This window comes from Mugil cephalus, chromosome 3, assembly GCF_022458985.1.
Source record: "Mugil cephalus isolate CIBA_MC_2020 chromosome 3, CIBA_Mcephalus_1.1, whole genome shotgun sequence".
NCBI lineage: Eukaryota > Metazoa > Chordata > Actinopteri > Mugiliformes > Mugilidae > Mugil > Mugil cephalus.
This window is the reverse complement of record NC_061772.1, coordinates 21,342,379-21,354,506: the sequence shown is the minus strand read 5'-3', so window position 1 is coordinate 21,354,506 and position 12,128 is coordinate 21,342,379. Positions and strand designations below refer to the sequence as shown.

The 12,128-nt window shown below is 40.7% G+C and overlaps 1 protein-coding gene across 7 annotated transcripts in view; it reads left to right on the top strand.

The window, feature by feature from the left end:
- myo9aa (myosin IXAa) overlaps positions 1-12,128 on the top strand; it is a 102,853-nt gene that overhangs the window by 65,533 nt on the left and 25,192 nt on the right. For 4 of the 7 annotated variants that reach the window (XM_047580007.1, XM_047580013.1, XM_047580010.1 and 1 more), the window contains exons 12-17: positions 3,546-3,667; positions 5,618-5,759; positions 8,529-8,724; positions 10,052-10,171; positions 10,882-10,935; positions 11,463-11,538. In XM_047580007.1, the coding sequence (XP_047435963.1) occupies positions 3,546-3,667; positions 5,618-5,759; positions 8,529-8,724; positions 10,052-10,171; positions 10,882-10,935; positions 11,463-11,538 (710 nt within the window). The remainder of the gene's footprint in view (positions 1-3,545; positions 3,668-5,617; positions 5,760-8,528; positions 8,725-10,051; positions 10,172-10,881; positions 10,936-11,462; positions 11,539-12,128) is intronic. The other 3 variants (XM_047580014.1, XM_047580009.1, XM_047580011.1) reach the window with 2 other exon arrangements.

The following is a 12,128-nucleotide window of genomic DNA, read 5'->3' as shown; positions in this document are numbered from 1 at the left end:
TGGGGTGGGTGCAGTATTGGATTAGTTGCATGCGGAAAAAATCGATGAGCGTCCCTGAGGCAGCTTGAAAACCTCTGAAAAGGATTCAACCAGGATAAGTCGACCAAGAGTTAGCAAGCGTCGTATTTCTACATCCTCATCTACTGTTGCATTCAATTTATTTCCATCCATCTGATGAGTCGCTCTGTTGGAGCTGATTGGGGCTGGATTGATTAAGGGTACATTGATGGTCATTTTGAGAAGGAGGAGGAATAGTATTTTATTTTCTAGCTGTTTTAAACAGCCTGTAAAAATGGACTGATCTTAACTAAAGTTACTCAGCAATATTTAAATCTGTCACCATGATCATAACAGATGAGGAAGATTTCCATGACACGAGAAGGAGGAAGGAAGGAGGATGTAAATCAAGCTTATATTCCTGTAACTGCTCGTCTGTAACACAGATAAAATACCTGTAATGTCATAACATGACATACTCAATACACAATACAGCTCATTGTAACACACATCCCTTACACAGCAACCCATGTTCTGTGGCTGACCTTTTTACATTTACGTGTCTTTTTCACCATGGGACTAAATTGAATGACTATTAATTAGAAATACAGTCAATATTTAGCTCTTAAAAACAAAGCAAATTGGAACAGGTTTCCAGATCAATCTATAAACACTATTCTTTTCCAGTCGTACATCTGGACATAAAATAATAATGATCATTTGTCCACTTGGAGAAAACCCCCAAAACACATCAAAATATTAAATGGAAGTTGTACTTCTAACTATCATTTGACCCTGTGGACAATCTGTGGAGATATTTGTCTCAGGACCGTGCTCTGTACTGAAGTTGGTCCCAGATTATCTGATAACGTGAGGTGTTTACATATCCACTCTTAACCTTTCCTGAACTGCTTACAGACTCATCAGGCCTGCCCTGATTAATGGTCTATGGAGACACGGAGCAGCTGGCGGTGCCCCCAAGGCTGACGTTAGCTTAACACGCTGCTGTTGACAGTTATTAAAACTGACCGCTTCACATTTCACGTCCGTTTTCATCCTGAAGACTGGACACTTCTACTGCTGCTGCTTCTTATTTTATTGGTGGTTGGCAAACTTAGCGTGCAGGTGCATTCCCACCACCTACAAGATTGCATGAGTACTTTTACCATGGTCTCCATTTCATTTACATCCAGTTCCCTGTGTGATCACGCTGGGTGGGGCGTTTAATCTCCCTGGTTAATCCAAGTAACATCAACACAAAAAGTGTTGAAGCAGTCTGTAGGAACATTTCAGAGAACCTGAATCTGCAGATTTTTCTCTTGTAGGTCTATGTCAACTTAAGATTGAATTCCAGTATTTCAAGGAAGATGATTTGAAGCCTTGTCAAGAGGGTGGATACAATATAATGCAGCCGTTTACAGCACCCCCCTTCAAACCGCAGTTCAGCGATTACCAAAGAGTTGAGTCAGCTCTCATATGACTCACAGATTGAATATTGTAAGCTTCACATACGTTAATTCCAGGGCTGCTGAACCGCACTAAACAGATGTTCACTTGACAGTTCCCTGGCCTATGTGCATCAAAATTCTTGATGACAAAAAAAAACAAAAGGTTCAAGTAAAAACCTGCCTCTAGTAAGTTACTCTGAAACACAACCACAGAGATTGAAGTGATAAACAGGCAGACACGTTCTACAGCTTGGACTTAATTATTTCTGAAGAAATCTTGATTCGGAGCCAGATATTAAATCAAACATGTTACACGAGTAACAGTAGAGATGACATGTTGCTTTTGACACGGTAAGAAGTGATGGGGTATGCGACTACATTTCAACCAACACTTCTCCCTTGTGCCAAGATCACATTTATAAGCCCAGTCCAACTGAAAAAAATGGCCAGCAGGCTAACCGTCAGCTACCAAATAGCAACCAACAACAAGACACCAGCTAACTAGCCTAGCCAACAGCAGTATGTAGTATGCAGCCAGTGGGGTTTTTAAGTGGGCACATTAAAAACCTTAAACATTTCATTAAGTTAGGCCCACGACACCTCAAGAAGGCTTAACAGTGAGTTCCAGCGTCCTGGAGTCACTCCCCTCCATGCTGCCACCACGCAACCGTGTGACTTTCAACCGAGAGATTAGCTTAGCCCTACCACTAGCTACTAAAACCACTCAGCTAACGTTAGTGGTTTTAGCTAAATCAAAGGTTCTATTGTTTAAAACCTTCTGGATTATCTTGAACGGCTGTCAGTATCTTATTGTGGCAATGTACCTATAATTAAGTGAGACACTTTTTTTGGCAGCTTTTCAGACCATTCAGCGTGTTGAGTCACGTGTCGGTGAGAGGGTTGATTCGAAAAGCTGTGCACGAAAAATGAAACCGAACTGACGGGAGTTGACAAAAAATAGATCTACAATACATCTTCATCTCTTCTGAACATTCAAACAGACAAATATGTTCAGAACAACACGATCACCTAAAATGAATAAACTGCTGTGTGATTCATGCCAGCTCTCTACGACGGTTTGTAGCTCTTCCTGTCTTCCTAGCTTTCCAGCCAATACTAGCTATTCCAGCGATGAGCACAGACTACCGCCACCTGCTGGTGTGTAGAGCTGAATATTACGTGCTAGTCAACAGTTAGCTGTGAGTAGTTGTTGTGTGTTCAAGCGCAACTTTTTTGGTCGAGACACATCAGTATTTCTCTGATGTCACTTTGGTGTGTCCAAGCCGCTAGAGACTAATTTAAAAAGTTGTTTGTACGGAGAAATCCCTTAAAATGAAAAAAGGGTGTTGCATCAGTTTGTTGTTAATTTAGTGAAGTGTGACTTACATCAGAAGTCGTGAAGAAGTTTTATTTTAGTAAGTGTTGAAGGGGATCATTTTTCCTTTTTAAAGTTTTTTTCCATGTGAACTTTTATTGTCTTCAGCGCAAAATAATAAACATCAGTAATTAATTTTTCCAGCTTTCTGACTCCAGGGTTACAAGAGAAAACGGAGATTCCAGTGATTTTTCTTAAACCTCCGCTGGATTAAGGCCTTTATTGGTTAAATCTCTTTCCCAGGAACACAGGAAAATAACATGTACCAGGGGAGAATACTGATAAATGCTCTGAATGCTTCTCTCATTATTAAACCAGCACGCCAGGCGCAGTCTGCAAGCTTGAAAGCATGCCTGCAAACAACATTGTTGCTTTGATTGTACAATTTAAAACAGGCCCACGTAGGACCGTCTGTTTTCTGTGGTATGTTTGATGATTAATATTTTTATTAGGATGTCTTTGATGTCTCAATTCGAACCTAAAAATGAATCTCGCAAGACTTTCTCTCTTTTTCCCTGTTTGCTGTAAATTACCGATAAGATTTTTAATATTACTTAAGTAATCAAGAACGTAATTTTGATCTTTGTTGTAGATTTTCATTTAGCTGCAGCACGACAGTTGCAGCCAGACATAACCTGCACAGTTTTACTTCAAATTGTAGTTAAAGTGTTACTCGAGGTAGCACTGACACTGACTCTGTATGTGTTATGTGACCGCCCCTGCAGGAGGAATACAGGGCAGAGAGCATCAGCTGGCGAAACATCGACTACATCGACAACACAGGCTGCATCAACCTGATCAGCAAGAAGCCAACGGCGTTGTTTCACCTACTGGATGAGGAGTGCAAGTGAGTCTGGCTACCAGTTTGACTGGTTCACTTCTTTAGAAAACCCTTTAAATTATCGAGCGCTTTTGGCAGGTTAAACCAAAAACTGGCAGGCTCTCTGACACAACTGCGAGGTCGCATGTTCGATTCCAGCTGGCGACTTACACTGTAGTGCATGTGACTCTTCTTGACCCCTGTCAGCTGTCAGATAAAGGCTAAAACACTGAAATCGGTTATCTGTAGGACATAAAATGTTTGTCCTCCACCAGCTGCAGTGTTTCTCTGCAGCTGGACATTGTTTCCTCTCTCAGCACAAGTTTTATATTAACACTGAATAAAATGACTGTGTGGAATGTGAAAGAAGGTGATTGTTGTGTGCAACAACACAGAAAATTGTTTCCCAGCTCTACCATTCTGAAACGCTGTTGACCGCTCTTTGAGCTCATTGGTTTGGTATTACGACATGGCACCGACAGACTCGGTGACTTCCTTGTGCGGACAGATACTGTAGCAGCTGGAGACGAAGCCAGAGATGAACACAAGATGGAGAAGGAATGCGTTTTATTTCATTGCGCTCCAAATGAACGCTCCATGCTGTACGGATAAACTGGATTTCTTTTGTGAGCTTGATTTCAGACATGTATTATTTTTACCATACACCAGGGGTCTATAGTAAAAAAGTTTTTTATAAACTCATATATATGTAGCTGCACTGCTGCTTCTCTTCTGCTAATATTGCAGCGTGCGACTGGGATTTCACCTGGGGAATGAATAGGCTCTCGGCCAATAACGGGGAACTTCGAGAGAGTCGGTGTGCAATATGCAGCCTTGTGATTGGCCCAACAGCCATAGGGGCGTGGCCTGCTGTGTACAGGGGGCTTAGATTGACAGGTCTCGTGTGGCGCTCTGTGTGAGACGGCTCCTGTATCGCTGAATGAACGACTGAAAGACAACGTTTATTGCCATCATGTATCCCTTTTCTGAAATATGTTGGATTCATGTTAATGTGCATTTAAAAAAAAATAAATAAAAATTGTGGGGGAAAAAAAATATAAAAAATGCCTAATCAAGTAAAGATTTTGCACCCCCCCTACTGTAGTACCTCCCTGGACACCCTGTTGAAGTGCTATGCTACACACAGTACATGACACAGGTTATTGTCTGCAAAGCAAAACATGTTCAAGATGTAGTCACATTTTAAACAACTAATGGATTGTGTGAAGTGTAATCTCTGAAATTGTAATCTAATAATCTAATATAATCAAGCTGCCCAGAAGGTAAAATCTCTAAACTGCAGAGAAAATTTAATCCTTTCAGGTTCATGACTGCACTGTAGCTATTTTGCTAATAATATTTCCGTCTTTAATCCCCCTCTTCGCTGTTTGGACACCGAATCGAATTCCTCCCGCTTGGAGAAGCTGGAAAGCACTGAGTCTTGAGATGTGCTGTTTTCATAGCTCAGGTTTCCCCCCCTGCTCCAAAACCCCCGGTGTCTCATTCCTCCCCTGTCCTCTTCCTGTAAGCTGTTGATTTTCTGCAGAATCGCTGGCTCTTCATATTAAAGCACTGGACCAGAAATCTGAACCGAAATCAGCTTAAAACGATAATTCAGCGCCTGTGGCATCGGAGGATAAAATGTCAAAACTGGTTGCCGGACAGATGATGTTGGCTTGCCTTGTTTCCTGCAGTTCACTATAAATACTAGACTGGTGACTGGATTAGAAACCGCTGGAAGACATAACTAATTAATTCATCATGTTCTGTGAAGATGAACCCATCAGAAATCTGTTATAAATTCTCTCTCTGTGATTTTACTGCGGCCTTCGTGACGTACCGAAGCCGGCGGCTTTCAGCAAGTGCATCGAACCTGCGATTCTCCAGCAGATGCCTGTTCTAAATGTGCTTTTGTATTTAAAGCAGATGGAAAACTCATTGTTGTTCAAAGAAAGCCTCTCTGTCCGTCTATTCCAGCTTCCCTCAAGCCACCAACCAGACTCTGCTGGATAAGTTCAAGCGGCAGCATGAAGGGAACATCTACATCGAGTTCCCCGCCGTCATGGAGCCTGCTTTCATCATCCGACACTACGCGGGGAAGGTCAAGTACGGTGTCAAGGTGAGTGTCGTCTTCATTCACTCAAAATAGTAAGATGTGGTAAGAAATTAAAATAAATATATAAATAAATGAATAAAGATTACCCAGTAAAAATTTAGCTTTCATCTTTTATCAAAAATCTTTATCACTTTTTTTTTTCATGGCTGATTTCTATGTTTTTGTAATAATTTGGTTTTAAATATGTTTTTAAATGAGGAAACTGATCTACACACTTTCATGTTGTCGTCGTAACTATTCCTCAGGTTAACACCTCGAATAGAAACACATTGCTGCTTAATATTAGTTCTTGTTTTAGGTTTTTTGAAAACACCTAATCTCCTCACTTCATACAGACTCTCTGATTTCAAACACCTACTGAGTACTTTGACAAAGTAAATTATTGTGTACTTTGTACATTATCATCTTAAATTAAACTAAATTATAACAGTTAATGGTGTTTACATTCACACACATCAAATGTCTGGGTTATATTTACTTTGTTTTCCACTCAGGAGGCTTTAAATAGTATTCACATATGTGTGTGTATATATATATAAATATCCTCACCCCATAGAGGATTATATCATCTTTTAACAGAAAACAACAACAGTTTATCCTTTTAACTTTGAGCTTTAAATCCCAGTGGTAAAAACCTGTTGAAGATAATTAAATCCCCCACTTTATTTTCTTAGACAACATTACCTGAAGTTATTACAATAAAATAATGTAAACAAGGACAGTTACGTATTTAGACCATATAACCTTTTATTTACTGTAGAGTTCACAAAAACCTCCATTTTCGTTATTTAGTTATTTGCCGCTGTCTGTATTCCCTCATAAACACATTTTGAATTCAGGCTCTTTCATCTTTTACTGTCTTAAAGTCACATAAACATATGACTGGGTCAAACCTTTTTGTGGTTTTGAACTAGAAAGTCTGTCAAACACATGCTGCATGTCAACCTGTTGCTCAGCTGGTCGAGTAAGTTGACACCAGCTACAGTGAGTCACTTTAAAGGTTTAATTAGAAACACTGGCCTTTGATTAGCAGTAAGGTAGAAAAAGAGCTATTGAAGTTTGGACTATTTACTATTTTCCTGTCGTATGGAGAGGCTGCAGTCAAACTCCTTCTGGTCCTTTTTGTGGGGCTCAAATAGTGAAGTCACACATCACTCATAATAACAAGCTATCTGAGTCCATTTTATGCCTTTATTCGATAATGCTAATAGAGAGAGACAGGAATCAATGGAGTGAAGGAGTTCATACGTGTATCCAAAGGATGCAGGCTGGAATTAAAGCCACACAACATGATATAGCCTCAGCTCCAGTTTATGAGGCTCCAAAAGAGGCGTTTTCATCTCTTTTCCCATATTAGCCTATCACATCAGGATCTAGCATTGCCGGGATCCTTTCTTGTTTGGGTCTGGTCTGTGCATTTACAATGTATATACAAACCTACTGGCATAAACACCAGCGCCGCCTTGGCCTCTCACATGCAGTCAGCTGTGAAATATGCACCAAACCGGAAACATCTTCCTTGACTTGAAGAAATGGGGCCAACCTGAGAAGATTTTTGCTGAGCTATAGACCTCGATACAGTAACACAGGTCTGCCTCCTCTGCTGCACTGATGACTGTCCAATAAGGGCACAGAAGATGATGATGGCTCTATTATTAGATTCACCTTGTCCTGGAAGCCAGTCTGACTTTGCCCACCCACAAAGTCTTTGCATTGCAAAGTTTTTCTCCATTTGGGCCTGATTATGCTCCGGGCCAACCAAGATTCAAGATGTTTTATTGTCATATGCACATTACAAACGGCAGTTTAGACCATGCAAGGAAACTTACTTTCCAAGTCTCCCTTACTAACAACAATAAACAACACTAAATAAATGAAACCTACCAAAACAAAAACAATGGCAAATAATTGTTTGGGCAGGCTGTGTGTGGTGATGGACAGAACAGTACCACCAAAGCAATCGCACACATCATCTGAGCGCCGTAGAGTTGAATTTGCTCACAATGAAACTAAACAGACCACATACTGAAATCCAAATGGCATGTTACCAGACAAGTATTCTGATAAGAATCGAGTCAGGCTACTCAAACACAATTACATCCCACTCAGAATGTGGATTATTGAGGGCTGCCAAAGACTAAAAGCTTTAAAATATGGACTAACCATCAGTATAATGAAAGCAATTAAATTAGATGTTTAAGAAACAAATGCAAATGTGTCTATCTGACGTGGTCTTCATTTATTTTATAAATGATCTTAAATTATTTGTTATCATTGTGTTATTTTTTTTAGCTATTATAAGAGGTCATTTAAACCATGATGTTTTGGATAAAGGGATACACCACCCCTATGTGAAATTAAGTATTCCCCAGAGTTGGATAAGTGAGAAAAGGCATTTTTAAATCGCCCCAGGTATTTGAATTGACATTTGTATTAATGTGAATGTGCAGGTCACAAAAAGTAATTTAGGAAATTGCTTGAGTTATTTATCACTTTTTTACAATACCTATGCTAAGCCAAAGCTAACAGCTGCGCTGCCGGATTAGAACAATGCCTGGACCGATTTAAAAATGCTTTTTCTCACTTATCCAACTCTGGGGAATATGGTGAGTGACTAAATTTCACATAAGGGTGGTGTATCCCTTTAAGGTCCTTTTTCATGATTGTTTTCAGATATCTTTACATGTGAAGGAGTATGACACTTAACAAAAGCCATGGCAGAAGCTGATGAACTGAATTAATAATACCCTTTGAATACCTTCTGTATATCAGGATTTCAGAGAGAAGAACACGGACCACATGCGGCCAGACATCGTGGCTCTGCTAAAGAGCAGCAAGAACGCGTTCATCTGCAGCCTGATCGGCATCGACCCGTCAGCCACTTTCCGCTGGGCGGTTCTCCGAGCCTACTTCAGAGCCCTGGTGGCTTTCAGGGAGGCTGGAAAGAGACACACGCACAAGAAGGCTGGTGAGCTCCCGTGCTAACAAGAGACTCTCGCGATTTCATTGTTTATAATATACGGTAGCAAAGAGGGAAAGTAAAAAGAGACGGATGGAGGATGTGAGATGGAGGAGATCAGCAGAGCTGAGAGTTTAATGATCAGTGTGTTTTCAAGAAACGTCTTTTTTATCAAGGCGACTACTTTGGTTTAATTTATGTTTCTATTTTTAATTTTACAGCTTTTCATTAATTATATTGGACTACCCGATATAATATAATATTGTTCCCAACAGCATCTATGAATCCAAAAAGATTTAAACTTTATTGAGTAGTAAACTGGACAACTATGAAATCTAGATGCTGGATTAGTAGTGATTTGATTATTCACGTGTGTTTGTTGCTTGTTACATGAGCTCAGTTCAGCCAATAAACTGCATGAGATTAGATCATTTATTGAATATATCCCATCAGTTTTCCTGTCATGTAACATTAGATTTATTGTCGCCATATTTTTGTGTCTCAGTCGCCACTGTTCTGTAGAATGTGTGTGCGTAGCGCTTGTAGAGTCGCCGTGTATTTACAGTAGCTCGTAGTCTTTGTTCCTCTCAGCTTTGGCTTTTCTACGAATGTCCTCCTTTCCCTTAGATTCTGCTCTAGCTCTACCTTTTTTTTTTCTTTTTTTTTTTTGCAGTAGATAGTTACCGTCAGGTGATCTTTTCTGCACTGCCGGCCTGTAAATCAGACTTGCGCTCTGCATCCCCTTGAATCCTCCTACACATTAGATGTAAATGTTGTCATGTAAGAAAAACGATTTTTCCTCTAGACGGCTCGTAGCCTCTGCTTTTCCTTAGATATCTTTTAGAAATCCTTCCGACTAAGCTCTAAAGATATCGGTGTCGCCCAAGGGAATCTGCTACATGTCTTCTAAAGCCTTTCTGCAAACGTCCTTTAATTAGATTTCTTTTATAAATCATAATGGGCTTCATTTAATTGCCACCTTCACCTTGGCTAAAAGGACAACGATTGCACAGTTGGATCAGAGAAAAACTCTGGGAGACATTGTGTGGCAATACCTTTGGGGGGCGAAAACCTGCACACAGAACTACAATGACAAACTTCCTACTGCTGCCAGCAACTGTAGTTTTGAATGTCAACCATCTTCTCTCCAGAAGTCTTGCACAGGTATCTCTCCAGTAGACGACTGCATCTCTTGATCTCTTCTTCTTCGCCGTCTAATCTGTCATTTCTCTCTCTCTCTCTCTCTCTCTCTCCGTGTTTCTCTCTTCCCCCCTTCTCTTTCCTGTGTGTGTTTTCTTCTCTGTTTTTTTTTTTCTTTTGTTTTTGCTTCTCCAAGGGCATGATGACGCTGCTCCCTGTGCAGTATTGAAAAGTGTGGATAGTTTTAGCTTTCTGCAGCACCCTGTGCATCAGAGAAGCTTAGAGATCCTGCAGAGATGCAAAGAGGAGAAGTACAGTAAGGCTGCCAATACAACAATAACTGCTCCTACTTTTGTGTTAGACCGTGACTTGGGAGAAGGTAGGGATGAGACTGACCAGCATCTTCAGCTTTAGCATACAGTCCTGTAGCTTAAAGTCGAAAGAGATGAAGAGAAGAAGATGTTTTGTAGTAACATATCTTTTTTATTTATTTTGTATCTTTCTTCATTGTGATTTGATTTACAGCTCTCATTTTAGTCTAGATGCTTGTTGGTCTCTGCTCCCTCTTTCGCCCTTTTCTCTCACGCACCTGCATGTGTTTGTTCTTCGTCTTGTCTTGCATGACGTTCATTAGCATGCTTCAGCCATCCTGTCACTTACATAGAGAAATGCATGGTTGTATTGACTCTGGTCTGAGGAAGCAATACCACTGTTTGTCTGTAAAAAAAAAAAAAAAATCCACTGCTACGCTTTCATCAACATCTCTGTCTTGGGTGTGTAGCTTCTTCTCCACGAGCACATCAGCTGTCTCCCCCCCCTCCGTCACTAATACCACGTAGACTGGTGATGGTGATAGAAGCGTGAGGGACACACTGTAGTTGGGATTAAGACGACGTTGTCACTAACTCACTCACAGGCAACTTCACATGTGGTGCAGGGAACACTCACAGAGGTCACTTCCCTCTCTCCAAATACTCCAACACACTCAAATGTGTTTGTGTCTTTTTGTTTTGTGCCACCTTGCAGCTCCAGATGAGAGTGAAGCTTCAAATGTTGTACAAAGTGATGAAACTGAAAACGGTATACTGTCAAGTCACAGTTTTCTTACTGAGTAGGCTAACACACTGCAGATTTGTCTGATTTCTCGGCACTGTGATTGATGACTTACATCACCGCTGAACCACTGCCAGCCATCAGACTGTAGAAACATAACACAACGGCCTTAATTCACGTAATTAGTTACGGGATAAAATGTCCTTTTATTTAAAATAACTAATCAAAGTGTTAAACAAGCCGACAGTCTGGACCAAACTAAATAATTCTCCAGTATCTTCCGTAAACACTAACAGGCACCTCGCTGTTAACCTCACAGATCTTTGTTTTAAACTCAAATCATCTGCAGTAGGTTATATTTCCGATTAAAAAAAAAATAAATAAAAATGAAAAAAGGCACATAACACTCACTCCAATAACCCTGGTGGCGTCCAAATAGTGCTTATGCTTGGGAAGGTTTAAGATTGTCTGTGTGCAAAGTGTCTGTGTCTGTTTTGTGTGTGAGGGTGTGCGTCTTCCTTTCACGTGATGCCAACCTGTTTGTTCGCGATCAGGTGTGAGCAGAAAGAGTCCACGCACGCCACTGTCGGACCTTCAGGGAAGCAACACCATCAATGAGAAATCGCCACGGTGAGTCTATGTGTTTCAAGTCAGATCAGATGTGGAAATAAACAGCCACAACATTAAACTGCTGGAAGGACAAGTAAATAACACTGACCATGTTGTGACAATACAATGTTCTGCTGGGAAACTTTCGTGTGAATGTTACTTAGACATGTAATACCCCCCTAGATCCCCCCTAGTTCAGAACCCAATTCACTAGATCCCAAACTGATCAAGTATCTGTGGGATGCACTGGAACAAGCCTGAGTCACAGAGGCCCCTCCCCTCCAACCCCTAACACCCAAAGCCCCCTCCCCCTTACAACATTAGTGGTGTTACCGGACACCACAGGACACCTTCAGAAGGTCCATGTCTGTTCCCTGATTTAGAGTCACAGCTGTTTTGGAGGCACAAGGGAGAACTACACAATATTAGGAAGGTGGTCATAATGTTGTGCTTGATCCGTGGGGAGACAGTTCGAAGGTACATCCTCCAGGTGACTCTAATCCAGCTGCAGCCTCAATAGTCAGAAGTTTCATTAAAGTAGTTTTATTGCAAGAATCTTCAATTCGAGCAGATTTTAATCTATACACAACATATGAGATGATATAAGAATA